This window comes from Physcomitrium patens, chromosome 13 (genome assembly GCF_059467195.1).
Source record: "Physcomitrium patens ecotype Gransden chromosome 13, ASM5946719v1, whole genome shotgun sequence".
In the NCBI taxonomy this organism is placed as follows: domain Eukaryota; kingdom Viridiplantae; phylum Streptophyta; class Bryopsida; order Funariales; family Funariaceae; genus Physcomitrium; species Physcomitrium patens.
The window spans coordinates 13,238,246-13,264,204 of NC_143422.1; the positions used below are offsets into that span (position 1 = coordinate 13,238,246).

At 40.2% G+C, this 25,959-nt stretch overlaps 4 protein-coding genes and 1 long non-coding RNA gene across 11 annotated transcripts; 4 read left to right on the forward strand and 1 right to left on the reverse strand.

Moving 5' to 3' along the window:
* Positions 1–898: 898 nt before the first annotated feature.
* LOC112290788 (uncharacterized) lies at positions 899–10,373 on the forward strand. Its single transcript, XM_024537466.3, has 15 exons — positions 899–2,406; positions 2,735–3,065; positions 3,294–3,534; positions 3,680–3,761; positions 4,009–4,209; positions 4,707–4,771; positions 5,169–5,328; positions 5,447–5,725; positions 5,925–6,047; positions 6,273–6,464; positions 6,599–6,680; positions 6,969–7,927; positions 8,251–8,758; positions 8,996–9,186; positions 9,336–10,373. The coding sequence occupies exons 1-15, from the start codon at positions 1,900–1,902 to the stop codon at positions 9,975–9,977; spliced, it is 4,563 nt and encodes a 1,520-aa protein (XP_024393234.1). The 5' UTR covers positions 899–1,899; the 3' UTR covers positions 9,978–10,373.
* Positions 10,374–10,862: 489 nt separating this feature from the next.
* Positions 10,863–14,219, forward strand: LOC112290859 (sm-like protein LSM1B). Its single transcript, XM_024537642.3, has 5 exons — positions 10,863–11,489; positions 12,691–12,759; positions 13,033–13,148; positions 13,558–13,620; positions 13,763–14,219. Exons 1-5 carry the CDS (start codon positions 11,432–11,434, stop codon positions 13,838–13,840), a joined length of 384 nt encoding a protein of 127 aa, XP_024393410.1. The 5' UTR covers positions 10,863–11,431; the 3' UTR covers positions 13,841–14,219.
* Positions 13,873–16,061, forward strand: LOC141046094 (uncharacterized). Of its 7 annotated transcripts, none has more exons than XR_012218784.2 (5): positions 13,873–14,012; positions 14,121–14,208; positions 14,396–14,482; positions 14,989–15,164; positions 15,295–16,061. XR_012218784.2 is itself a non-coding variant. In XM_073538168.2 (4 exons), exons 1-4 carry the CDS (start codon positions 13,917–13,919, stop codon positions 15,048–15,050), a joined length of 333 nt encoding a protein of 110 aa, XP_073394269.1. In that variant the 5' UTR covers positions 13,873–13,916; the 3' UTR covers positions 15,051–16,061. The 7 variants fall into 7 exon arrangements, 3 of the variants coding, with proteins under 3 accessions (XP_073394269.1, XP_073394271.1, XP_073394270.1); XR_012218785.2 differs by lacking the exon at positions 14,121–14,208 and having other exon boundaries at positions 13,875–14,012; positions 15,295–15,380; positions 15,525–16,061; XR_012218786.2 differs by lacking the exon at positions 14,121–14,208 and having other exon boundaries at positions 13,875–14,012; positions 15,295–15,380; positions 15,603–16,061.
* Positions 13,924–14,992, reverse strand: LOC141046095 (uncharacterized). Its single transcript, XR_012218788.2, has 2 exons — positions 14,676–14,992; positions 13,924–14,424 (listed from the first exon to the last, which is right to left on the reverse strand). It is a non-coding gene; the product is annotated as an uncharacterized LOC141046095 (long non-coding RNA).
* Positions 16,062–18,987: 2,926 nt separating the features above from the next.
* Positions 18,988–24,240, forward strand: LOC112290257 (putative receptor-like protein kinase At1g49730). Its single transcript, XM_024536369.3, has 11 exons — positions 18,988–19,636; positions 19,834–20,415; positions 20,536–21,096; positions 21,360–21,671; positions 21,815–22,076; positions 22,297–22,349; positions 22,522–22,589; positions 22,757–22,846; positions 23,011–23,095; positions 23,301–23,554; positions 23,731–24,240. The coding sequence occupies exons 1-11, from the start codon at positions 19,558–19,560 to the stop codon at positions 23,977–23,979; spliced, it is 2,595 nt and encodes an 864-aa protein (XP_024392137.1). The 5' UTR covers positions 18,988–19,557; the 3' UTR covers positions 23,980–24,240.
* Positions 24,241–25,959: the final 1,719 nt, after the last annotated feature.

Consider the following 25,959-nt stretch of genomic DNA (forward strand, 5'->3'; position numbering starts at 1 on the left):
AATAAATTATTTTTTAAATTTGATTCTTACTAGATTTATAATAAATGTCTTAGTGATTTGTAATTCAAATTATAAGCCTCTATATTAACATTTTTTATAACTTATTAATAATCAAAGAACTAAATAAAAAATGAATAAATAAATAAAAATGTGTTTTGAAATACTTAATTCTATTTTTGAAATTTCAGTATTAGATCAATGCAGTTACAAATTTATTTTTCCTAATTATATGATGAAAGTATTTTATATTGACATAATAACATTTTTTTACAAATCACACCAAGTTTTTCATAAATCATGTTTTATTGATATAATTAAAGTAGCATTGTTCTGCAATTTTAGCACTAAAAATGTAGCTTTAATGAACATACACAGTTCTAATGTTTGTTTTTAAGAGAAAAAATCTCATTACATAACCATGAGGAATGTCATGCTTTCAAAGTGTTGACTTATTGTCAAACAACCATGGTATTTATTTTACGACTGAAAATTTTCAAATATATTATTTGGTAGAACTTTAGTAGAGTGGCAGAATTTAACACACACACTTTGGCCATACACTACAAAAAATTATAATTAGTTACAATATGTGTTAAACAATCAACTTGTAAAAGTACCTCCAGAAATAACCCCATTCACGTATATCATACAATATATGGACTAGGATACTATATGAAGTAACCATTAAAAAAAACTATATTTTAACTCTATCTGGTCCAGGTTGATATATTGGTTGATATGTAATGATACCCTGGTATGTACCCGTTGGCGGATATCATCAATAACGGGAGAATGACTTTGGCTGAGACAGCAACAGAACAAATTCCTCTTCGGTAGAGGAAGTGCGTTACGTGAACGCTTTGAGTGGAATTTGAAATGCAAACCTAAACAAGTTTGGCTTTCATCCATTCCCGCGCGAAATGAGTCGATTTCCACGAGAGGCTTCGCTGTGAAGCTGTGCAGTTCGCTTCGGTGTGGCCTTACACCGCAATTCGGATTCCTGACAGCTTTCACATTGCTGCGACTCAGAATCTCCTGCGTGAATTCGAGTTGCGCACGGCAGAATTTTCATGTGTTCGTCTATGCCTGTGATTTTCTGAGTAATTTTTTTTACCTATGATTCGACATCGCAATTTTAGTTGCCGCAGTTGTCTCTGTGATTGGAATACACACTGTGTTGTGATCCTCGCGTAGGATTTTAAATCATATCTCGCGTCCAGAGACTGACGAGATCCATAATTTTGCACCCCCGCAGTTGGCCGTAGTTTAGTTCGTCCGCGTGCGTGGATGCGGGAACGAAGCGATATTGCTGTGCTTTGTTCCTTCCGATTGGTTGAATGGTGTTTCATCTAAATTTGGTCTTGTGTGAGGGTCATTCTGGTTCTTCACTAAGGTGCTAAGACATTCACTAGCACTGCTAGCATTCAAGCATTCACCAGCACGATCTATATTCGTTTATAAGTTACTCCTGGTCACCATTTGACTTCCTCAGGTTTTTTGTAGGATGTTCTTGCTGCTAGAAATTGTACCTTGCAAATCATCTGTATAGATCATAGGCCGTTGCAAGGAATGAAATGTCGAAGTCGGAGCTACACAGTGAAAGAGCATTGCGTCACCCTGAAATTGTTTCGTTTCAGCACTATTTAGGTTCTGACAGGATGTTCTGCTCTACTGATGCAGCTGCGTTGATTCTTAGTTCTTATGTCAATTTCGGTTGATTGAATCCTACGACGGTGCTATATGTTAGTGTATGCAAAGTTTTCATGTCCTAAGTAAATTGTGCAAAGCTGCACGTCGAGGTCTTCCTTTGTTCTGTACCTCGTCAGTTGTTGCCCACATATGCCCCTCGGATCATGAGTTAATCAATTATTCTCTTTCGTTTTGGTGAACTCAAGTCCAATGGAGTTCGACGATGAGATTGTTGAAGAGGTGTTGTCAGCAGGGTCCTCCCAGCTGACGGAAAAGCAACGTACCTTTGCAGAGCTTATATTATCCAGGAATGATGAAGTAATACTGGAAGCATTCGATAAGCGTTGTAGGAATGGGAATCCTGGACAAGCAGTGTTAGATTACACACGAGCATTATTTCGTTTCTTGATGCCTTTGGTAGATAAGGACGAATTTTCTAGGTCCGCCAAGCTTTTGGTTTTGGTGGTTGTGCGCGTCATTGAGTTAATAAATGATCAGAAGCTCTGCACAGACAGGAAGGTTTTGGAATGTCTTTCATTTTTTGCACAAGAGCTGAGCTCATTGCCCTGCCGTCTTCTTCCATCGGTCGTGGAAGCAGTAGTGTCAAATTTGGAGATCGATGGGGCCAACGATGAAGGCAGAAGCCTAGAGCTTCTCCCAAATTGCTTGTCGATAATATCATCGTCAACTGAACCGGTGCTCGTGTCTGGAGAACAGGTATACGTTTATTGGTCCTGATAGTTTGAGTCCTTGATTGTGCCTTATTTTTGTACAGTGTGTGAGGGTCTACTGTAGAATCTTTTACTAGTTCTATAGAACGGTAACATTGTTGTAGGACAAGATTGTAATGTTCTGGTGAGGGTGTGCACTCGGTTCGTAGCCTTTGTCGAATAATCTATCTTTCTTTGCCAAGCGTGATTTGATATGAGCAAAGTTGAAGGATGATTGTCATTGAATTGTGTGCAATTGTATATATATCGACCTTTTGTACTTACACCTTAAAGGAGCTCTGACTCGTAGTAATCTTCGCGTTGCATGGATCTAGGGCGACAACCTTCAAATAAGTGGAAGAGAATACAAGGAACACATTGTGTCTCGTTTCCTAGCTATTCCATGGTCCAAACGGCTGCTGACGAGGATGGCATGCATGGTGCGGGAGCTGCTCCTAGATTCGGATCAGACTGAAGATTTTCTCAAGAAAATTTTCAGTCACATGAAGGAAGTTGAGCCCCAAGATTTGCCATCTCTTGTCTATCAATTGATATTACTCGCTTCTCGTGGCCACAAACAAGTTATAATTCATGGAATTATGTCCTTCTTCAGCAAGTTACAATCCTCCGACTTGCAAGATATTGCACAAAACGGGTCAAAAAGTGGTAAGTTTCAATGCCGATCAAGCGCAAAGCTCCACTTGGATTAATATTTGTGGAGATACGTGTGATGTTGAATGTGAGGATTTGGCAAATGGGTATATGATCTCCTAATATCACAAAAGCAATATGGAGTGAAACATAATGTGGATCGCTTAGTGGAATCGACATATTTTGCGATTGATTTCATGCTTTGAAATGAACTGTTACTATTTATTTGGTTTTTACGAGCAGGAATTGATCTATTCCGTCAAGTGGAAGGAACCGTCATTCTTCATATCAACTTTGCCGTTAAGCAGGATCCGGCTCTTGGAGTCGAATGGCTTGCTGTTGCTCGATCTATTCAAGGAGCAGTTAGTCCTTTTTCGGTGGCTGTATTGCTTTCTCTAGCTCGAATCCAAAGGTTCGAGCAACAATGCTTTGATATTCTCAAAGCGGCTGCGGTGAGGCCTTTTCAAGATTGTGAGAGGTGCAGGTACGAAGGACAACTCCAATCTCAGAACAGTTCATGTACATGTGCTTGTTGAAGGGAACATGAACACTGTTGTGCTCAGGACCAAGACCATTAATTGACGACCTCCGTTACCATTTTTATTACTTATCTAATTTTATACCAACAGGGATTCATTGTGGACATCCTCAGTATTGGGTACCACGTGTCTGCGGACAGCCAAAGACACGGAATCGTCTTTCATGCGTACGGTAAGTCTTTCTTTCGTGATATCTCAAAGATATATATATATATATATATATATATGTGTGTGTGTGTGTGTGTGTGTGTGTGTAAATCTTTGAATGTGTATGTGTTATTTGTAATTTCTAGTGTGTATCTCTAGGTTATTAATTGAAATTCGAGTAGTGGTCTTTTGATGAGAAGTCATTCATACTGCACTTGCAGATTATTCGTGTTGTTTCGTCCTTGAACTGATATCACCATTTTTTGTATCAGGTTCAAAACAGTGCATTTGGATGGGACCACATAATACCCAGTGTTGTGCAGCTAGGCTTCATCTTTATTGAATCAGGAGCAGGTGGTCGATCCTTGCCAGCTGAGGACGTAGGACGTGCGGAACGCGCTACAGATACTCAGGACTTGGGCTTAAGGATTTTGGTAGCAGCTTTTAAAGTGCACGAAATAGCACGTGACGAAGTGAGTGTTATTCCTATCGTTGCTGCCCTTTCTTGCGTCTCCCAACCTTCCATATATACCTCAACACGCGATTGGATGTTCTGCTAAAAGTTTCAGTGATCGTTAGCATTCCTTAGGGTTGTTCGCACGTTCGCTGTCGGTGGGTGGCTGTGGTTGACAAGTCTTCACCTAGGCGTCGTTCTGTTGATAATGCTGACAGATAATAGTTTGACACTGTCCTCGTGAAAAATAGCTGGTAGGCAGAGAGTTCTGAAGAAGCTTTTTTCTTAGCTTTACAAAATCCTTTCAGCAAAAGTTTCTCCCTGCGAGTTTTAGATTGCTGAATATTTTTGAACCGTTTCGTCTAATTCAATTTCTTTCGTTTGCATCGAATATAGTAAGCTTTAGTTATCAAGCTTCGGATAAGGAATGGGGTTGTAAATAGGCTATGAGTTTTCCCTTGCCCTATATTAATGAAGATAGTTCTGAAATTCTAATAATTAATATTGTGTGTCCAGATCATTGAACAGAGTAAGTGCCGGATAATAGGTCTCAAGTCTCAACAGAGCACTTTAATCATCAGGCAAGTCATGGATCATGTTGGAACCTTTTGCCCTTTCAGTAGGAATATTATCTGATTCATGTGGAACATGGATGTAGCTGCCTATTTAGTTCCTCTCTATCGGATTCTATTGGCGCGAGCTGATATAGGAGATGCTAGAATGGAGATGGGTTGGCCTTGTCAAAAGCAATGGGGCTAAATAAGTCCCCTTGCTCAGGCAGAGGCAATCACCAGGAGTTGAATGCATGAGTTGTGTATGGTATGCACGTTTGCAGCATGCAGTTCAATATGCAGGTAGCATGTTTGTAGGGTTTCCAAGTTGTTAACGTTGGATCATGTACCATCATGCCTCCATATCACATGATAGTTAGACATTGTCGCCCATTCTGTTTAATTAAGTCCCTTGCTTTTGCTGCAGGATGTTGGCGGAACTTGTGCAAAAATATCCGTTACTAATGCTGGACCACTGTTCACGTCTGAAAGAATGTCTAGACTACTTCACTTTCTTGCCTAGCAATCCAGCTTCTTCTATAATTCAAGCTCTGTGCCCGTTATTTCAGCTCAGTCTAGATCTTCAGGTGGGCAATTTACGGGTAGAAGATAGGGTGTTTAGCAATAATAATACTTTAGTGTTCAGTTCATGTTTGAGAAATGCATACTGAAGGTTTGTTCGTTTGTTTGGTTTTGTCTAAACAGGATTACACAATTCTTGTATTGAGAAAGTCCATGTTCAGCCGTGAAGCGAATATTCGCATGATTGCTGCACAAGGACTGCTGGATTTGATCATCGCCGATAAACAAGCTCGTGTGCTTGTGAATAAGAGTTCAGAATCTGAGTCTTGGTTAAGGATGTCAATGAGTGAACCGAGCTCTAGTCAGTCCAGCCAACAAGTGCCAAGACGAGGTATGAATGGGCGCAACAAAAACCTTCTTCAGGAACTCCTCGGGCTGCTACGACGTTGTCTTTCTCAGCAGGTGTGCTGCTTCCTCCAATGTCCATCCTTAGTGATCAAGGGTTGCTAGTGACGTGCACGACTTATTATCCTCGTATCACCCTCTCGCGTTCGCGGCTGCTTCAGGGTCCTTCCAATGGTTGTTCGCAATTTGGGATTAATGGATGTCCAAGTCGTAATCTCTACTAGACAGAATCTAACCAGCTATCTTGTCCAGTTAGGTCTCTGTCAGGGAAGTTTTGTATAAACGACTTCCTAGTCTTCTACTTGTGGATCCTGCATCGGCTGAAGAAGTGTTTGATCTTGTTTGGCACCACTTTAGCCACTTCTACGAGGAAAAAGAGGTAAGCTCTAAATTCTTTCCATAGGACCTGAATGCTAACACCTGAACCAGAACAGTATGGGTAAAGAGCATTTTTTTTGATGCATCAACTTAGATAGTAGAATATACGGTTGTTATGGAAGCTCGAGACAAGTGATTCAGCTGGTACTTCGATCTGATCATCCTTGCGTTGGATTGAAGTTGCATTTAATTGATGCCTACTGAAATTTTATTTCAATGATCTCAGGATGACGCTGTTATTCTGAAATTAAATGACTGTGTCGTTATCCGAAATATGAATTTGCATGTGGAAGAGCCTCTCGATCATCTGGTGGCATGTGTCCATCACTTACTAACCTTGCAGCCACAAGGGTCGCCTGGAGATGATTCTGCAACTGCAGCAAACACGTTTGGTTTCACACTCTCTGAAGAACAAGATGTATGTGCCCATACCGATGAGATCTTTGATGCTGGATTTGATTGTGTGCTTGACGAATTCGTGATGTAATTCCTAAAGCTCCCAAAAAACGACTTAAGCAGAACATGATTCATAAGGTTTGCTTTTGGTTGCAGAAAAGACAGTTATCTAGTGGTGAGTTACTGGGTGCAGCTTTTTCCAAGATTCGAAAAGTTGTGCAAGTTGGTTCGTTAGGAGGTTGGTGTTTCTATTTCACTGCACCACAACGGATTGTTTTATGAGCTGCACTGTCTAGCTTATTTTTGGGATGTTACTTATAGTTGCCTTGTAATAGTGCGAATACCTTTTATGTGTAACATTGGTCCTTAAGGTGTGGATTGTTGGAGACAGCTGCTTATATTGTAAACTCACCACGTCAGAGGAAGGGGCGTACTTGATTCTTGAATTTATGCTCCTCATATTGTTCTTAATTGTACCGAATTCATTTCTCCAGCAAAAAGCTAAAGATTTATTTTTGGTATTCAGACTTTCAACTTGACAAAACAGAAAACTTCTCGCTTGAGACAGTGGAGGGTGAGCGAAAACTGGAGCAAGGGCGTCTTTTCTTGGGAATTTTGGAGGTGCTAATGGATGCAGCTGTATTGGAGCTGAACCGCGTAGATAAAGAGTCTCGTCAGAATGAAATCAAACAAGAACTTAAAAACTACCTTTCTCTGTTTGATTCTCTTTACCAAATTGTTAACCAGAAGCAGCACGTGAAAGCGTCTAAACATCTGTACAAGGCAAGCTCTACCGCTAAGGCTCCGAGCAGGAGAGGTCGCAAGCCAGCAGATTCAGGAGCCCAAGGTGGAAACGCAGTACAGGCTAGACAAGTGAAATTTGCAATGCCTCGAGCAGCACTAGACAAACGTGTTCCGTTCTTATCCGGTTCTTGCATTGCATACCTTCTCCATACCGCCACAGACCAGGAAGATTATGAACTTCTTTCGTTTGCTCTTTCGAGCTGTTTCAGACACTTAAAGGGGATTGCGAGAACGCCGTCAGATGAAAAAGAGGCCCAAACATCCTTAGAAGTTCACGGTCATGACTGGAAAATGATAGCGAACCCTCTTTTTAGGATTATTCTCTTGAACAAGACCGAGATTGCATCACCACATTCTCCAACTGAAAACCCTCAGGAGAAGCCGAAAAAGGGAAGAAAACCATCTGAGGACTTGGCAGAAGGACCCATGCTTAATGCTGTGAGATCTTTGGATGTTCTTTGTAGGATAGCGTTGCAGAGAGGCATTCTGCCAGAGATATTGCGTGATATAAGTCTGGACTTTAACAGTGAGGTGTATGATGACCTATTGGACGCTTCAAATATTCGTACTTTTGGAACCATGGAAGGAACTGATGCAAAACTTCTACATTACTGGATCTCCCATCATATGCAACCTTTGATTAAGGAGTTACTTGACCATTCGCAATTCAAAGAGATTGAGGTAAAGTTTCAGAAGTTGTGTTATCAAATTGAACATTGTTTCAAAGTCCATCGTTTCGGAGTGGGCATGGCCGTCAGTAACTGTAGGTCACTCAATATTTAATGCAATACCATTCTAATGGTTTTGTATCTATTTGGTTGTTATCTTTTAATATTCAATGCTGTCTTATGGTGGTCTAATTAACAACACAATGGTATTAAATGTTGGTTGACGCCATTTTCCTGCAGTATTCCATAGTGGTGTTTCTGCTTCATTTTAGTAAGGCACATTGCATGAAAATCCTTATTTTGGTGTTAATGTTGTTAAATGAACATTGGTTGCAGGTTTTGGCTAAGCTCGTACTTCTGCTTGGTCAAAAACTACCCCTATCGATGATGAAAAAGCAGGCGGTATGGGTAACCCGGATCTGCAAAGAAACGAGTGTATCAAATGTAGGGGTTGCATTGGCTTTGGCAGCCTTAGCATTATCCTTAAATGTTCCCCCGGAAGATCTTAATTTCGCAAGAGGATTGTCCTCAGAACTGCTTAAGGTGATGGGCTTTGAGGAGAGTCAGCCGCAAGAATCATCACTGAATTATCCAATCATGGATAGTACCACAAAGAATACATTAGCTGGTTTGCTCTTGCAACATGGTGAGAAGGTTTTGAAGGATGTGGAATGGTTGGTAACAAAGATCAAAACCTTCAAACCGGTGAGGCGTACCGAGACTAGAAGCACTATTGCAGGCTTCTTAGCAGCACCGAGGCGGGCACAATTGGAGGAAATGCTATACACACGCATGGAGGCGGTAGTGCTTATGCTTTCTGACTTCTGCACTTTGACTCTACCAGGTAACTGGTCTGTTGACACGCACCGAGGGCCCTGTAGTCAAGTTGAAACCCTGCAAAGGTCGCTGTTCTAATTCCTTCGTACCTCTCAATACCTCACGATGAATTTCATGAGTGCTACGGGAATTGAGGATCATCTTTAAAGATACTATGAGCAACAGTATATGGGATCGAGTCACTGCAGTGTTTCTAAGTCTGTTAGCTGTGGCTTATTTACCTGTTGATGATGAAACTATGCAGGGACACTGGCAGAGCAGTTTTTGAAATTTGCTACGCATTTGTATAAGTGCCTGGCAGCATCTACGAAAATGTGTATCGCGACCAAGGGTTTTATTCAAATACTACCTAGCAACCGATTTCAAAAGCTTGCTGAAGTAACTTGCACGAAGCTGACAGCACCGCTCTACCTTTTTATGGCTGTCATGCAGCGGGTATGACAGTTGCTAATGCCTTGGCTCTACTCTCTTTTTGCCTTCTTCCAAGAGATCAGAAGAAAATGTTACGAGGGTGTAGGAATCTTTACATTCATGGTAGTTCAATGCAACCTGATATACCGTCCGCTAATGGGTTGATTTCGCAGGACCAACACGAGAATCAATCTTTTTCGAAGATACGACGAGAAGGAAGAACCATCCCGAATCTAATCTATTACATTGAGGATTACGAGCGGTATTTGATTCAACTGAGTCGAATTACCAAGGTGAACCTTATGCGGCACGCAAAACGTAGCACTGCACGTGATTTTAAGATCATGGACACATTTAAGAAAGCCAGGACTGTGGTTCACAGAAACAGTGGGGAAGCTCAGCGGAGGGCTGAAGAACGTGAGCCAGATGAAGAGAGAGAAGAGGGAGAACAAGAGGAAGAAGAGAGGACGGGAGAGCAAGCTGTAGCAGGCGAAGAAGACGATGAACCTGTAAATGAATTTCCTCCTAATGAGGCGGGGGTGGATGAAGAAGAAACAGAAGATAATGTGGTAGAAGACATTGAGCCCGTGGAGATCGGTGCAGGTGATGGAGATCACGAAGAAAATGATGCCGTGGTTGAGGACAGTGACGAGGAGGGTATACAAGCAGTGCCATTGCACGTATCTGAAAGCCGACAGCACTCAAGAGGGTCAGCACTTAAACGAAGGAGCAGAGTAGTGGATTCAGATGAGGGATCTGATGATGATCTACCTGTTTCACACAAAGTATCTGCAAAGAGGCAGCGCAGCTTGTAATATTGTGTATTCTCAAAGAACAATTATCTTTGCAGAGTCGGTTTTCAGATTTTTCCTTTACATTCATGTTCTGGCGCAGCATGTTCTAAAGTTACTCCACTTTTCTCGTTTAGTGACAGATCTCTGTATGTAGCCTTGTGGACTGTTTCGCATGACCCCGGAGACAGTTTTGATGGGGCAGGTGACATGAAAGTTGGACATTGAACATCAACTTGCTGTAGTGGTCCTCGTAGCGGCGTCCGATAGTTTTTTTTTATCTTCAATTGTCTGTGCAGTTTGTCGAATTGGTATATTGTCAAATATGCGAACCCAACATTTTTGGATTGAATATTTCCCTCTAGCACATGATGTGCGTGACAGTTGGTCACATTGGGCGTGACCTTGAATGCCCCCTAATTGTAGGTTACGCAATGTTTGCTTCAGTGATAAAGCTTCCAGGAGATTATGTATGCCTCATTGCTTATTCAAACCTGATATTTGATGAAACATTGAAATATCCTTGTGAATAGATTATCATCCTAATGACAGCCACAAACTGATCTCACATGGACAGCTGAACCCGGTTCCACAAATTCAGGCTGCGGTACGTTGCATGGAAGCAGAGGCTTCTCTTATATGCTACTAACGATCCTGGTCATTTGCAACGACATTTTCTGTACGTGAGGTAACTCTTTCCACCACCATTCGTTAAAATGACTTTTGATTGAGGTCCGTCACTTTTTCCTGAAACCGGATTGGTGACGTGGGTGCAACGTCGTGTTCACGAGAGATTCTGATTAGGGTAGGGAGAATATGCCATTGAATATGAGAGGAGAGGGGGCCACGTTGGGGACATCTCCACACCAGGGACTCTCTATGGTTTACTTTTCTCCAATTTTGTTTTGTTTTGGACTATCATTATTTAATTCTGACATGGCTGGCTGGCACTTCTTCACATTGTCGAAACAGATTTTCTAAGCTGGTGGGTCGCCCTGCGGCTCAGTGAGCACTTTATTTTGGACCGGCCCACATTGTCCACCTTCCTTTCTATTGCAGTGACCACCCTGGCTATGGTGGCACTCTTGCCGCACACCACCACCATCTTCTTCTATCTCCCCTTCCCTCCTTCTCCCTCTTCTACTTTCTGTCCTCGCCAGGGTTGCATTAGGCTTGTTGGGTGCCACGGTAGGGTATTTGTGGCGAGGACTGTCTTGGCGTGCAGTTGCCTGGCTTGTTTTGCCCTCGTCTATGTCGTGATTGAGGGGTTAAGTTTTTTAGGCCTTTTTAGGGGTTCTAGGCTACTTGAGTTTGTGCGCTGGAAGGATCAGCGGCAAGGAATTGATTCAGAGTGTAGGGGCGGTATTAGACGTGGGAATATTTGTGTGGAAGAGTTGGTTAGGCGCGCTTTGGTATTATTGTGGAGACACGGGCTCCGTATTCGAACGTGGAGCTAGAGGAGGACGGAAGAGAAGGGGATGTCGTGGGCAGGACTTGACAACTTTCCTGCCACCTCCCTCGCCGATAATCTCGACAGTGAGTATCTCGCTTTTGATTTCATGCAGTAGCGTTTTTTTTTTTTTTTTTTTTTTTTTTTTTTTTTTTGACATTGTACGTTGCGCACAGTATAAGAGAAGAACAGTTAGCAGCGGTTTCAGGCATTCTTAAATCTGCTAGGCTATCTGACATGCTTTATGAGAGGTGAATTTTTGAAAGTCTTAACTTGGTCTGACCTCATTTTATCCTCCTTCATCTCTGTTCTGTTGACGTAGCATTCCATCATTGAATTGTTGATATCTGGACTCACAATGTTAGTGATGATCTTCTAGTTACAGCAGTAGTTCTTCTTCCTGTTATAATGAGTATGGTTTACCCTCATTTCAACGGGGATTTTCTGAATTTCGATGAATAATCTCTTATACCTGGATCCATCACTCTTTCAAGCGTGTATAGATCTCAAAATAATGACCATAGGTGGTTTTGGCTTTGCTCTATTTCAATTAGGGTATCCTACATTTTCCACTGTTGTCGTCGATGAGCCCTGGTAGCACCAGTCTGAGAAACTTCTTGACAGAATGTTCCTGCTTCTCAACCATAATGCCATTTAATTTGGTGGGATCTAGAATCATCGTGAAACAATAGAATTTCGAGTATCAATTAGTGTGCCAGTGCATGTCTTGAATTTGTAGTGACGACAATACTCGAAAAAATAACTTTTTACCTGGCCACATTGTGCCCAGTTTGATTCGCTTGAAGTTAGTCAAGTCTACGTGCAATCGATAGATTATGTTGTGTAGAGATTGAAATCCATATTTTAAAGCTGTCTATGGCTTCAGGAGGACTCAACTCTAAGATAGGGTACAGAGTTTTTCTGGTTCATCTCTATCATACTTAATGTGGCGCTTGGGGAAGTCTTTAAATATTTGCATTCAGTGTTTATTAATCTTATTTACGAGGGCTTTGCATATGAATTCAAATGAGTGATGCCATCCTGTAAGTTACAGTCTTCCAGAACACCTGTTTTCCTGAGTTGAGGAATGCTGATAATTGGCATGGCAGTTGGCAATTTGTTATTGAGCAGCCAGTACTGTTGCGTACGTAATTATATGTTAATTCACTCTCTCTAAAACGCGATAATTTTACGCCTGGGAAGTAATGCCTTTGCCACCGCATGTCCCCTCATCACGGTCTCTCTTTTGTTTGGTAACAATATCTTCGTGGGGATCGAAATTTACAGAGAAGCTGCTAGTGATACTGCGAGATGGAAAGAAGATAATCGGCATTCTCCGATCTTTCGATCAATTTGGTACGTATCTCAAACTCATGTGTTGCATCATTACATGTAAAAATCGTTTTAGTACTGTATTAAGTTTTTTTCTGCTTAAACATTTTTGTCATCCCAAGAACGTGCCTTGGGCAGACATTGATTGAAACTCATTTTTGGGCTGTTGGAGCATAACTTCTGTGATGATCCACTCTGTAAAACATTTGAATAGTGAAGCTTCATCGACTGGTTAGCAACTACGCACTACATGTTAGATTGAGGATATTGTGGTCTGTTTTGGAATTTGGGAAACAGCGAATGTTGTCTTGGAGGGAGCACTTGAAAGGATTACGGTTGGAGAGCTGTATTGTGATCTTCCTTTGGGTCTGTATATTATCCGGGGAGAAAATGTTGTTCTCATCGGTGAATTGGTGAGCTTTATTCTGATTCTCTATTGCACTTAGGCTGTATGTCTCTTTCATATCTATGTTCAATCCTATCCTGATTCTCTGTAGCTTGGTCGTAATTGGTCATTTGATTTTGTGTGGCAGCGGTTATGTAGAAGTGCGTACAGATCAGCTGTCTACCTTCCTTTTTTTACGATGGAATACTAACAGAACGGATTGTAGTGATATGGAAATGGATTATAGAACATAAACGAACAAACTATCACCTTAATTTAGTAAAAATAGTCGAATCATGTCGTTGGTACCGAAAATTTTGGAGTTTTCCGTGAACAGTTGGTTTTTGCCCTTTATTTGAATGAAATAAAAAATCAGGTGTGCCAACTTACCAACTTATTGGTTTAAGATGATTTTTTGAACTGGTTGGGTGATATAGGATCTGGGGAGGGAGGAGTTGCCCTCTTTTATGGTGCGTGTCACTCCAACAGAAATAAAACAGGTAATCCTTTCGTTTCTCTATCATAACTTGAGTAGCCCCACACTGGTTATGAAGTTGTATTTTGGCATCGTGCACAGTGATATATGTCCTCTGCAAGGTTTTTTTTGAAGCTATATCATGACTAAGAGATGTGTCGGTTCAGGCACAGAAAGCAGAAAAAGACGCGACAGAGCTGAAGGGTACAATGAGAAAGCGCATGGAGTTTCTGGATCTTGAGTGATCTGTGAAGTTGTTGAGAATTATGGAGATCTTCACTCTCCACCTTTATGGATGCTTACTAGCTTATGTGACTTGAAATGCATTCGAGGGAGGAACACGCGCCGCCAGTGTGGCGAGTTTTAAGTGTCATGCTGGCCCGCACATTTTATCGCGGATTTGCGTCCCTAGTGGTGGTATTTACTACAAAATCTACCCTCTAGGATGGCCTCTATCCTCATCTTAGTACTCCTGTTCTGTTCTTTCAGTGATGGGCCTCTTGTAATCCATGCTCTGTGTCACAGTTTCTTCTACCTACTTTCAACGAAGTGAATCGTTGGAATCTGCAACGGTTGTTCCTATGCACGTCTTATTGTAAAACTTGCATTCTAGGTTCGCTCTAATCCCCAGTTATTATTCACTTGAGTAATGTGCTTGCTTTTGATCGTAAGGTAGAAACGAATTTGTTCTTCGATATCGTCCTAGGCAGGTGCAAGGCCATGTCCTCCTCACGATTTGGTTAAGATAAGATGGTGTCATTTGAAATGTGAATATGTTTGAGAATCCTGAGTGTTGACAGAATTGGAGCTATGTAATGGTCGTGCCACACTGCGGGACAACATTCACAAAACAGTCGGCTCCATTAGTAAATCCCAGTCATATCCAGGTGACATCTTTCCATTATGACAAAATACTAACATCTCAGATGAATCCCGTGATGAATTTTCGCCTATGTCTGAACCTGAGCAAAGCCGCATTGGTTTCACACGGAGTTATCAGGAAGAATGTAGCTTGAAATGTGCACCAAGGACGTAAAGTTTTTAGAATTATGTATCTGCAGGAAATGTCGAGTGGTTTACGCTAGAGTAAGGATGACAGTGTGATTGTCACTGGGTGTGGAGTGTCGTTCATCATGGGGGTAGTCCCCTCAGTTTCCCTCCACCTCTGCTTCAATCTCCAACTGGCCTCCGTCCAACGTCCCCCTCTTGTGTTGAGGCGTGTTCCTTGGGCCACACCAACGCTCCAACGATGCTCGGTGTTGCTGACTGCTGGATCTTTTGTGATACACCACTGAGCTCTGTGCGGACATCGAGACACTGCCCTGCGTTGTCATAGTTGAGTTTCTCTTGTGAGGAATATGACATGATTGAGTGAATACCGTGGGTTTCGCAGAACCCCAATGCAGCCCGAGCATTGCTGGATCACGGATCACAAGGCCCGAACCCAAAACCTAGAGATACAATAACTGACATATGCGCGAAGGAGCACGACGTTTGGCACAGGAAGCCGGGGAGGAATTTACTGTAGTACTGCCGTATACCCAGTGTTAAATGCAAATGAAGAAACAGGCATGCAGTCCAGTTGATGCCAAGCACGGGATTCGTTTGTTCTTGAGATGGATACATTCTCTTTATCTTGTTGGTATCAATGTGAAGAATAATTGTAGAATCAAACTAAAATGTGGGCGTTTGGACACAGGTTGCTAGTGGTTGCATTTCATGCGCATCCTCGTGATGGAATTGACCGTGTGGTGGATCTGAACTCAAATTGAGGATCGTTCGAAAGTAGTTATTTTAACATTTTTAAAAAAATGATATTCGCTTGTGCATATGTATATGTATGTACGTATACATACACCCATATCTACGCACAGATTTAGAGGTAGGTCATTTCATAGTTGACTGGAACAGTTGGGTTGTGTTTGATAGAGCACAGGTGGTGATCCTATTGCGACTTGGGCACTTGCGCACCGGTTTCGGTAACACAACAGTCGTGTCCATGTACAGAATGGTGTGTCGAAGCATGGGCGCTGAGTTCCAATTGGCAAGTCTCGATGCTGAGTTTTGTTTGTGATTCCAGGCGGTTTCGCCAGGTGCTTCACATCCTTCGGTCCCATGATGGGTTCTCGCTCCGCATCTCTGTCTGCATGTGTGGCAGCCTCTGTTCTGTTTCGCCTCGCAGCATTCCTGTCATTTTGGCTTTCCTTTGTACGTAGCTTTATAATCCATCAATGCTAATTAATATATATATATATATATAGATATAGATATATATATTAATGATTTGGTGTGAAGAATTAAACAACAGATAAAAATACTTTCTATAATTGATAAAAGTATTAACAGTGTTTTATTCCATTTGGAAAAACTCACTTTTTTATCTTGGTGATTTTACCTAATTTAAAAGGTTTTGGGGCACAATGATGCTCTTGGAAGCGACGTTCTTTTGTAATGTCTTTTTTCTTTTTAAAGAAATTTACATGATGGTGATTGATTCAATCATCTGTGGAGCACGCAATTGTCATACGTTATAAAATATAATGTTTTATTTTGGAAGCTAAATTTTATTAGATTCAAATTTTATTCCAATAACTGGTCCTTTATTTCAACAACTTCCTAAAAGATCAAATTATGAGTGTAAAATACTCACAATTAGCCAAAATCCACCATGCATTCAATTCCATCATGAGAATATCATATTTGCATCTTATAATTCATGTGTATGTGAAATTAATTATTGTTTCTCTAAATATATGTATACTTTATTACATATATTTTCGTACACAAAAGATATATGTATATATATATATATATATATAATTCTTTAAAAATCTGTTGTAAGTTCTTTTTATTTCTTTGATTTAAAAAAAGTAATATAGTTTTTAAAACTAATTTTAAGAATCTTCAAGAAATTTAATTTAAATTTTTTTAAGTTTAATTTTAAAAATATATACAATCAAAAGTAGAGTGTATTTATGTAGTTTGCATTAAAGATCTTTTAAAAGTAGATATGTTATTTTATTTTAAAAAGTATTAGGTACTTTATGTATTATTCTACAAATGGAATTTTTGAATTTTTTATGTATTGATTCTTAAATAATTTTTATTAATGAGATTCTTATTTTAATAAATAATTTCACATACACATAAATTATAAGATGCAAATATAATTCTATTTTTATTTTCATCTTTATAATATTTTAATATAAATATATTTTTTGTAAAAAAATTGTTGTTTTTTTTAGTCAAAAAAACTCTACATTTGCATATGTTTCTAAAATATGTATATTAACCTTTAAATAATGTTTTTAGATGCTGATCATAATATTATATAAGAGAAAAGTTGGCCAATTTTATATAATAATTTTTTTTATAAAAAAGTATCCCTCCAAATTTTTTACCTTATATTGAAGGATTAGGAAATAAACTTATTTTTTTAAAAAAATATTTGATGATTAATTGCACTGAATATGCACGCTTTTTAAAACTTGAATGTGTTTTAAGATGCCGTCATTGGGCACAACAAGGTTTTAAACAATATTCTTCTAATGACTTCTAATATAACCTCAAGTTAGATGTTATGCAAAATAAATATTAATCAAAATGATGAATATACAATAGACTCTATATTCTCAATAAATAAATAAAAATGTATATTCTAAATAACTAACAATGTAATAATTTAACATATATATAGTTGTAAAAACTTATTACAAATAATTTTGACTAACTTTAACTAGAATTTATTAAAATCAGATCATAAATTGTTATTAGTCAGAAATTTGTTTTACTTTAAAACTCAAATAATGATTTCAGTCTTTCAATCGAAACAACTGAAGAGGAAACCATTCTTAATAGTTGTTTAAAAGTCAATAACATTTACATAAGTTACAAATACAATCACAGTATATTATTGTATGAAAATTTAACATAACATATTTCAAGTGTGTTCAGTCTGGTTAACTCGACATTATCAATGAAGTCATTCATCAACAAATGCAAACATTCTAACATCTTATCAACAACCGACTAATACTAAATCACAAAATAATAAAAGAAACATCCCTATTCTCTGTCAGTGAAGTGATTTCCACAGAAACGCAAAGCATCTGAATAACACACACAACAAAAGAAAGATTCCGATTTCGTAGAAAGTATGGCCTCCAGAGAGAAAGCCCTGCGACTGGGACGCAAGCTCCGCGACTGAAATCGAAGGCATGTTCAGACTCTCTCTCGATCGATCAGTAACTTAACTTAAGTCTGTCTGGATCAGTGTCTGGATCTGGTCCCTTCGTCTGACAAATTCATCCACCAGAGTGTGTGCTGACAGATTCGACGGCATTTGTCAGAGATTGTCTAGCACATCGCCTGCTTCTGCAGCAGCAGCTGCTGCAGGTTCTCCATCAGTCGTCGTCGTCGTCTTGTTCCGTTGCCTTCCAACTTGTGCGGCATTCAATTTCCAGTCCTCGGTACCCACAGTTGGATCCCTCAGTGGGTAGTCATACCCAACTCCGATTTTTTGTCTCTAACGTTGCGCTGATCATGGAACGTCTCGGTTTCTGGAACGCCAGCAAGCTGTTGGCCCATTTGGGTCTCCTTGGATTTGCTCACATCACCGAAGACGACACATGCTTGTGGACTTGATGTGTTTGACCACGACTTGTTGAACGCAGTAAACTATACTAAAATATAAAAATCATCTGGATATTCATACATTGAAATATAATATGCGGAGTCTGAGTATATTAACTGCAGTAGAGATGAGTTTGTTAGGTGGATTTGTGCGATTTGGATACCGACTCTGAAGACTGGGCGTGTATCTGGTGATTAGCTATCGAGGAGATTGTTAGTGTAGTGTTTGATTGTGTTTTACGATACTGTGTGGCTGCTGCATCATTGAGTAACGGAATGGACATTTATGAGATGGGCTCTGTCTCGGTGGTGTCAATCATGGGACTTGTTTTAATGATCACTCAGAGCTTCACCGTTACATTCTTCAGCAACACTCTATGGGGGAACCTTTTAAAAGTGTTGAAACCTATAATTAAGTTGAATACCTGTTTGAGACACATAATCATCTTGAGAGGTAAATTAACAAGGAAGGGTATACAACAAAAACATTGTTATAACGTGATATGCTTAATTTGAAATGAAAGAGTATAATCCATCTTAAACTGAAAAGCTGTTGTGGTTAAATTATGTTCGCAAAAACTTCATATTGTGGAAATGGAGTAACAAACAAATCTTAGCCTGGAAAAGTCAGTCCACTGTTAAGCTGGTCATCGGATGCTGTGGCAGCGACGATTGCAGTCTGCACCCAACACCAACCAGGGTCTGTTCTCCTCTTCCTTTTCTTCTGCAACAGATTGTTTTCTTACGATCTTATATTCGTTGATACGTGCTTCCTAGTTTGACCATCACGATTGTATTTAGTGTTCCTTAAGATTTTGCGATGACGTGTTTTGTCAGCTGTCTCAACCTTCATAGTGGAGCGGAGAGGACGAGGAGCTGAGGCATAGAAATCGAGTTTTTCTTCGGAAGGAGACGTTGCCTTATGAGGATTGTCAAACCCATATCAAAATCGACTTGATAGGGAAATTAGCTAGCGCACGCTCTACAGCTGATTCCTAACACCATTGTCGCGTGCAGGACGTCATTGGCAAACAGGGTTCCAATGCCAAGACTCCGCGATGTGAAGAATTCTGGAGATGGAGTTCGGTGGGAACCCAAGTGACAGACATTTGAGAATGCAGTCCGGCTTGAGACAAGCGAGTCAGGGGGGATATGGTTCCATAGATGTGGTTTTGAAGTCTAAGGATTCTCTGCAACTGGGTCCACTGTATAGCCAACAGCAGCAGGTGACACAGTAGCAACTTGGCAGCGTACCATCTAGAAGGAGGAGATTCCAAGGGCCAGCTACAAACGAGTGCAAGTGACATGAGTCCTTCAGGTCGCTGATACGATGGATACGCATTGGGTGTGGGTGTGGCTCACAGTCTTGTGCACTGGGTGCTTCGTGCAAACAACTCAGTCTCTGTTAGGTGAATAGCTGACATCAGTATACTCATCTTTCATTTTGTGGACAATGTTTCCGTGCATTCATATTGGCCTTACTCTTGCGTTTTTGCCCCGCGTTTGTGTCATAAGATCCTGTTACAAGAAGTGTCCTCATTTTTTCGATTGTCGCCAGTGACAAAGTAGCGTGTGGCGTTAAGAACAGGATTTGTCTTGTGTGTAGGCTCGGATGGTTTGTGCCCCTTAGACTTCAGCGGGCTGGATTTTACCTCCACTGTGGCAGCGTGTGCAAATTTCAGCTATGGCAGCTGCTGCGACCACTCCAAAGCGCTTGTTGCAGTGGCCATGTCGCAATATACTCGAAACTCCAGCAATTTACATCTCCCTCCTGACCTACTTGAGCATTGCAAGGTCTTCATCAGTGCCACTTTTCAGAATAGAAACATTGAATTGCCGGTGGCAACTTGGTGTGCGCTCAATGCGAGCCTCCTCGTAGACCCACCGTGCGAAGGTCTTAGGGATGTACGATCGATCCACAAATCACCAAATTATAGTCCGGTCGAGGTGTCTTGCGGTCCGCTTCAAAGTCGTGCTGGAACTGCGTCATGTCGAAATTGTTTGGACTCTCAAGCGGGGTTTATAGGCACTTTGACGAAGAACCGCACGGTTTCAGAATCATGGCGGTCATGTGCGGATACTATATTCTTGTCAGTTGCAAGTCTTGGAGACTCAGATTACGCCATGGAGCATGCTAATTGCTTTTTCCAGTTTCACGAGTCAGATGCGCAACTACTGCCTCAGTCTCGTAAGCCAGCTGCCCCCAAACTTCTCTGATGTTTTACCAGTCTCTTGGTATGTATACAAGTGCGATGCCAGTGGTGTAGTCATCGGATTCTAATGCTTTTCGTAATTGATGTGTTGTCAGGATGCCCAGTGACACTCCAGCCAGACAAGATTACCGCCATAGTCGAGACTTGCGATGCTCAGAAAGGGAATCAATACAAGTGTTGTGCTTCAGCACTACTGGCTTTGCGCATCAGCATTACACATGCAACTCCAGTGTCCACCACCTTCTCCATATCTGAGAAGCAGGGCGCTGCTTGCCTCAAAGACCTTAGCTCTGATTTGGCCATTCTCGACATGCACTCACGCTTCCAAACCTGCAATATCGCTGCTGAAGAGATTTTTCATACCTCCACACACGGATGTCATGGGATCTCTACCGTGAAACAGATTCACGAACTACTTCGTAAGCAAAAGATTGACTACCGTCTCATCCAAGAGTCTTGTAGCGTGGCAGCGACTTCGTGTGAGCCTTGCCGTCGAGCAATGCTGGACGTCACATTTGTTCTGGCGTCTGCAAGGGGCTCTGGTATGAAAGCCAAGGTGATTCAAAGCTGCAGTGACCTTGTGTTTCTTGCCATCACAAGCAACTTTACTGAAGCAAAGGCCTATGAAATCGGCTCTTGCTTGTTTACCATTCAAGGTGAGCTGTCTTCCTTCTGGTGAAACAATCCTCACGTTTAATCATAATTCATCAAAATATCAGGATCTATGGTTAAATGAAATCAAGGTTTTAACGTCTCCAGCAATCACAGAATCGAGATGTTCCTTACCATAGCCATAACACAATACCTCGGCTCTCTGACATGAAGAAGATGGTGACCTTCGAAGCTTGCCTGGTTTTCTCATGGCAACTTGCTTCACTCTATGACAGCAAAAACTCATGCGGTGTAGTTTTCGTGCCAGAATTTGCTCCGCATCTCCATCCGCAATTTCAAATGCTTGCTCCAGCTCCAGGACCAAGTAGCCCAAGTGGAGTGTTTTCTTCAAGGGCAGTGATGCAATCATTCACCCGGTTGATCATTGTTCTTGGAATTTGTATCGTATTTATGGGGCTTGTGCTATTCCTGCTCATAATGCTGGTTGTCATAGTCCATCGGAAGCGGAAAGCCTTTCAATCTCCAGAAGATCAAAAGCCATTAACTGGCAAGCGATTACCAACCATCCGTAGCAAAGATGGAACCTGTGCAATATCGAAGGGTCGCAATTGCCGAAAAGGTGAGACAAAATGTATATACTGGTCATCGTTAAGCATCCCGCGAAGGCAGAGAATGTATAGGGTGAAGATTCTAACCTAATTGGTTTTAGGTGTTAATTGACAGGAATACGTTGTCTTGATTGTGTGGACATTCGTTTTTCAGATTGCACACCTCTTTTTAGACACTTCAAGCTCGTAGAAATCCAGGGTGCTACGGACAATTTCAGTACAATCATAGGGCGAGGTGGATTTGGAACCGTGTACAAGGCACGGTTTCACGATGGCCTCGTGGCTGCCGTTAAGCGCATGAACAAGGGCACATCGCAAGGAGAGCAGGAGTTTTGCAAGGAAATGGAACTTCTCGGGCGTTTGCATCACCGCCATCTTGTTAGTCTGCGAGGTTACTGTGCTGAGCGCCATGAAAGGTACTCCATCGAAAACAAAAGCTCCAACGAAGTCTTTTCTCATTAAGTTCAATGCGTTTCACTTTTTCAAGAGAATGATTCTTCTGGTAATGAGTTAATACCCAACCATTTTATGACATGCAATTTATAATTCGTGGAATAGAAAGTGTGCATGTCACGAACTGGTTTAGAGGAGCATGTGAAACTTACATGGCTGGTAACCTTTTCTGTTTTGGTGCAGGCTTTTAGTTTACGAATACTGTGAGAATGGGAGCCTGAAGGAACATATACATGGTGCACATCCATAACCTCACCTGCTTATTGACACTGAATTTTGGTTCTGATCTAAAGACTGTTTCTAGATCAGTAGTCAGTGCTTTTAAAATAATGGCTTAATGGACCTAAATAATAATCAAGAGCCGAATTCGTGTCTGGTAACTCATAAATTGCGTGTGCGGATTCGCAGGCCAAGTGAAGCCGGTTCTTACTTGGCAAAGGCGGCTGCAGATCGCCTTGGATGTTGCAACTGGCCTCGTAAATTTCTGCGGAAAACTCTTATTTTAGGTTTTTCTTTCTAGATGATGACTTTGCAATCACTCCAGTAATCTGTGTAACAATATCGTCCTTTTTGTTTCTTTAACGACGACAGAAGTTGCTCAAGAGTGCCGACTGAGAATTTTGTGTTTCCTGGAACAATGCAGGAATATCTTCATTCATATTGTGAACCACCATTGTGTCACCGTGACATAAAATCCAGCAACATTCTACTGAACGAAACCTTTACAGCAAAGGTAATCCATCGGTTGTTCAAGCCCTGCTAATGCTTTGAAACGTATTGATACATCAATCAATTGTGAAGCTTATCTGGCGAGCTTGTACTGATGTTCACCTTCCTAGTCGTCAGAAGTTGGATGAAGTAGTTATTGAAGAGCACTACTCGGATTGTGGCTCACAGGTGGCTGACTTTGGATTAGCTCGTGGGGGAAGAAATGGAGCTGCTAAGTTCGAGCCAGTAACTACTGAAGTCCGTGGAACTCCAGGTGTGTCCATCATCTGGTCTTATGAATTCAGGAGACTGATAATATTCATAGACGGAGAAAATAATCAAGACCAGGTTAACTTCTTGGTTGTGCTGCTGATCTGGATCTTACATTTGGTTGAATTTAAGTCGCGGGAGGATATTAATCACTTTCAAAAAATTGCAAATTCTGACTCGAGCTTGTTAACTGTTGCGCCTGTGACCAGGTTACATGGATCCAGAGTATGAGCTCACACAGAAATTGGCAGAAAAAAGTGATGTCTACAGCTTTGGTGTGCTTTTGTTAGAGCTCGTCACTGCTAGACGAGCCATCAATGACAACATGAGACTGGTGGACTGGGCTCAGAAATACATGAACAATGAATCAAAAGTTGCCTTCCTTGTCGATTCAGACTTGGAACATGAATACAACATGGATGAACTCAAGTCACTCATCTCCATCATCAAGCTGTGCACTCAGGTACACTCATTCTTATCATGTACGCAATCACTGACTTTCAGGAATGACTTGTTTGTGTGAAACGCTTCACACAAAAAGCTTTAGTACATGTGCCCACTTTCCTGAATCTTGCTCAATCCTTGCTATGCTTAACCTTGGACAGAACTTAACAGAAATAAGGAAATTTTGGCTTGCAGGTTGATGGGACATTACGACCAACAATGCGACAGATTGCCAGGGTTTTGTACGATCTAAGTTCAGGGTTGAATTCTTCATTAAGTGGCTCACATTTTAGCCCCCAGTATTCCCTCCAACTGGGTGAAGTTCCATCCATATCAGCGGAGTTGAGCATGGTGAGCATTGAAGCTGGGTCAAACCAGCCTGCTTCCTCATCTGCTCAGGAACTGCTCATGATATGCCCGGCATACCCTAAAGTGTGGCCATGACCGAGTTTTGGCTACTAACTAACGTCCTCTATTGATTAGTCTTTGGAAACTTAATCAGGTTCTTAAACGACTTTTACGCCACATCTTCAAACTGACAGTCCAAATGCTTTAGTGCACGAGGCGATCGAAAGGAAGTTTATCAGGTTACGCACAAATTTTTTGCACTGGGTGGAATTGCTTTTGTTGTTAATGTATCACCTCAACCTAGATGAATTCAGTCTTCTTTGTAAGCATCAAATGAATCATGTGCACTCAAGAAAAGGCATTCAATCTTGTGAAGAATGTATTAAGGGTTTACATATTATTGAAAGTAGATACTTGAATCGTTGGGACACAAGGGATGGATATAGAAAGGGAATTTTTACAGATGAGTAAAAGATTTCAATGGTGTTGTTAATTGTCATTTTCAATAGGGGGTTTCAAACATTGGAGAGATTTCAAAATCAAATAACTTGAATTCAGTACATGATAATTCTAGGATCATTCAAAATATCATATCTAAATATCACTGGTCAAATCTTACTACCCCTTGATATTTTGATGAAGTATGAAGTGATATCAAGTCAATCTAGCATGTTGACTTAACATTTTACATCCATTCTTTTTCACTCTTTTTTTGCTATTCCTTATGCCTCAAAATAAGATCCCTAGCACTATAAACTATGGCAAAGGAGATTATTTTGAAAGAACTAAGTATATTGTAATTGTTTATTGGCTAAAAGATCCAACAAACTTTTAAAAGTTGCATGGTTCAATTGGGAATACCATCTTTTCTATTAAAAAAAAAAAAAGATTCAGCCACTTGTTTTAAAGTTCAAACAAGAACCTCTAAAAGGGCATCATACAATTGCCAATGCATTTGTAGAGTCATTACAATTGAAAACATTTGTAATGATAAAGTACTTGGTTTTATTAAAGTAAAATATTGAAAGAATTGAGGCTTGTTTATAAAAAGAATTAGAAATAATAATAAAAAAAAACTTGAGAGAAATAAGTTAGCATTTGAAAGAGGAATTGACCATAGAGTAGGAAGAAATGGAAGTGATTTACAAATATAAGAGAGAAGACAAGCTCTTTGATTTATTTTAGTCTTAATTAAGTCAAAGAAAGAGTATGCAATAAATAGAATAGATGATAGTCTTATTGAAGAATGCATATAAATAAAAAATTGGTTTGTAAGTTAAATTTTGGTTTACATATCATGTCTCATATTTAAGAGTTTGTATTATAAGGCTATACTATTGTCCTTCCTAAAACTTGACACATTGGCCTATATATGATTGTGTAAGATGAGAATGGAAAGAGATGAAAAAGACAAAAGAAAGAACCAATTTGTTGGATGGTTTGTAATAAGTGGCTTCATTTGGATTGATAAAGGATAGCAACTTTGAGTCAAACCTTGCAATCATGAGTCCAAGATAGAATATATTTAGATTTTAATGTTTTAGTTGTAATGATAGGAGTGTAAGATTATAGAGGCCTTGGATTTTGGAAGTGATGTCCTTGTGAACTACTACATAAGAAAATAGAAGTTGATAGATTCTATCTTATATACTTGTAGCGCTGGCCGCAATTGCATCACAATTTAATGTAAATTCTAAAAACAATAAGTAATAATCTCTTGTTTGAGGACTTGTTGGTTTTTTTTTAATGTAAGAATTTTTTTATACAAATCAAATCAATAGTACAAAATTCTATAATACATTTTATAACAATATAAAGAAGAAAAATATTGTGGCAAGTCTCAAAATTAGATAAATAATTACAAATTTTTCTATTTATAGAATATGATAAAAAAATAAATAAAAAAATTATTTTAGAATATAATACAAAATAAGTTGAGAAATTTTATGAGATGAAATCTTGTAAAGAAGAAACAACCTCAAGAGCTTGATTTATATGCAAAATTTTGCATATAAATACCACTATAAGTCTTCTACGTGCTTAAAAAAATTCAATCCAATCAAACTTATAAATTGT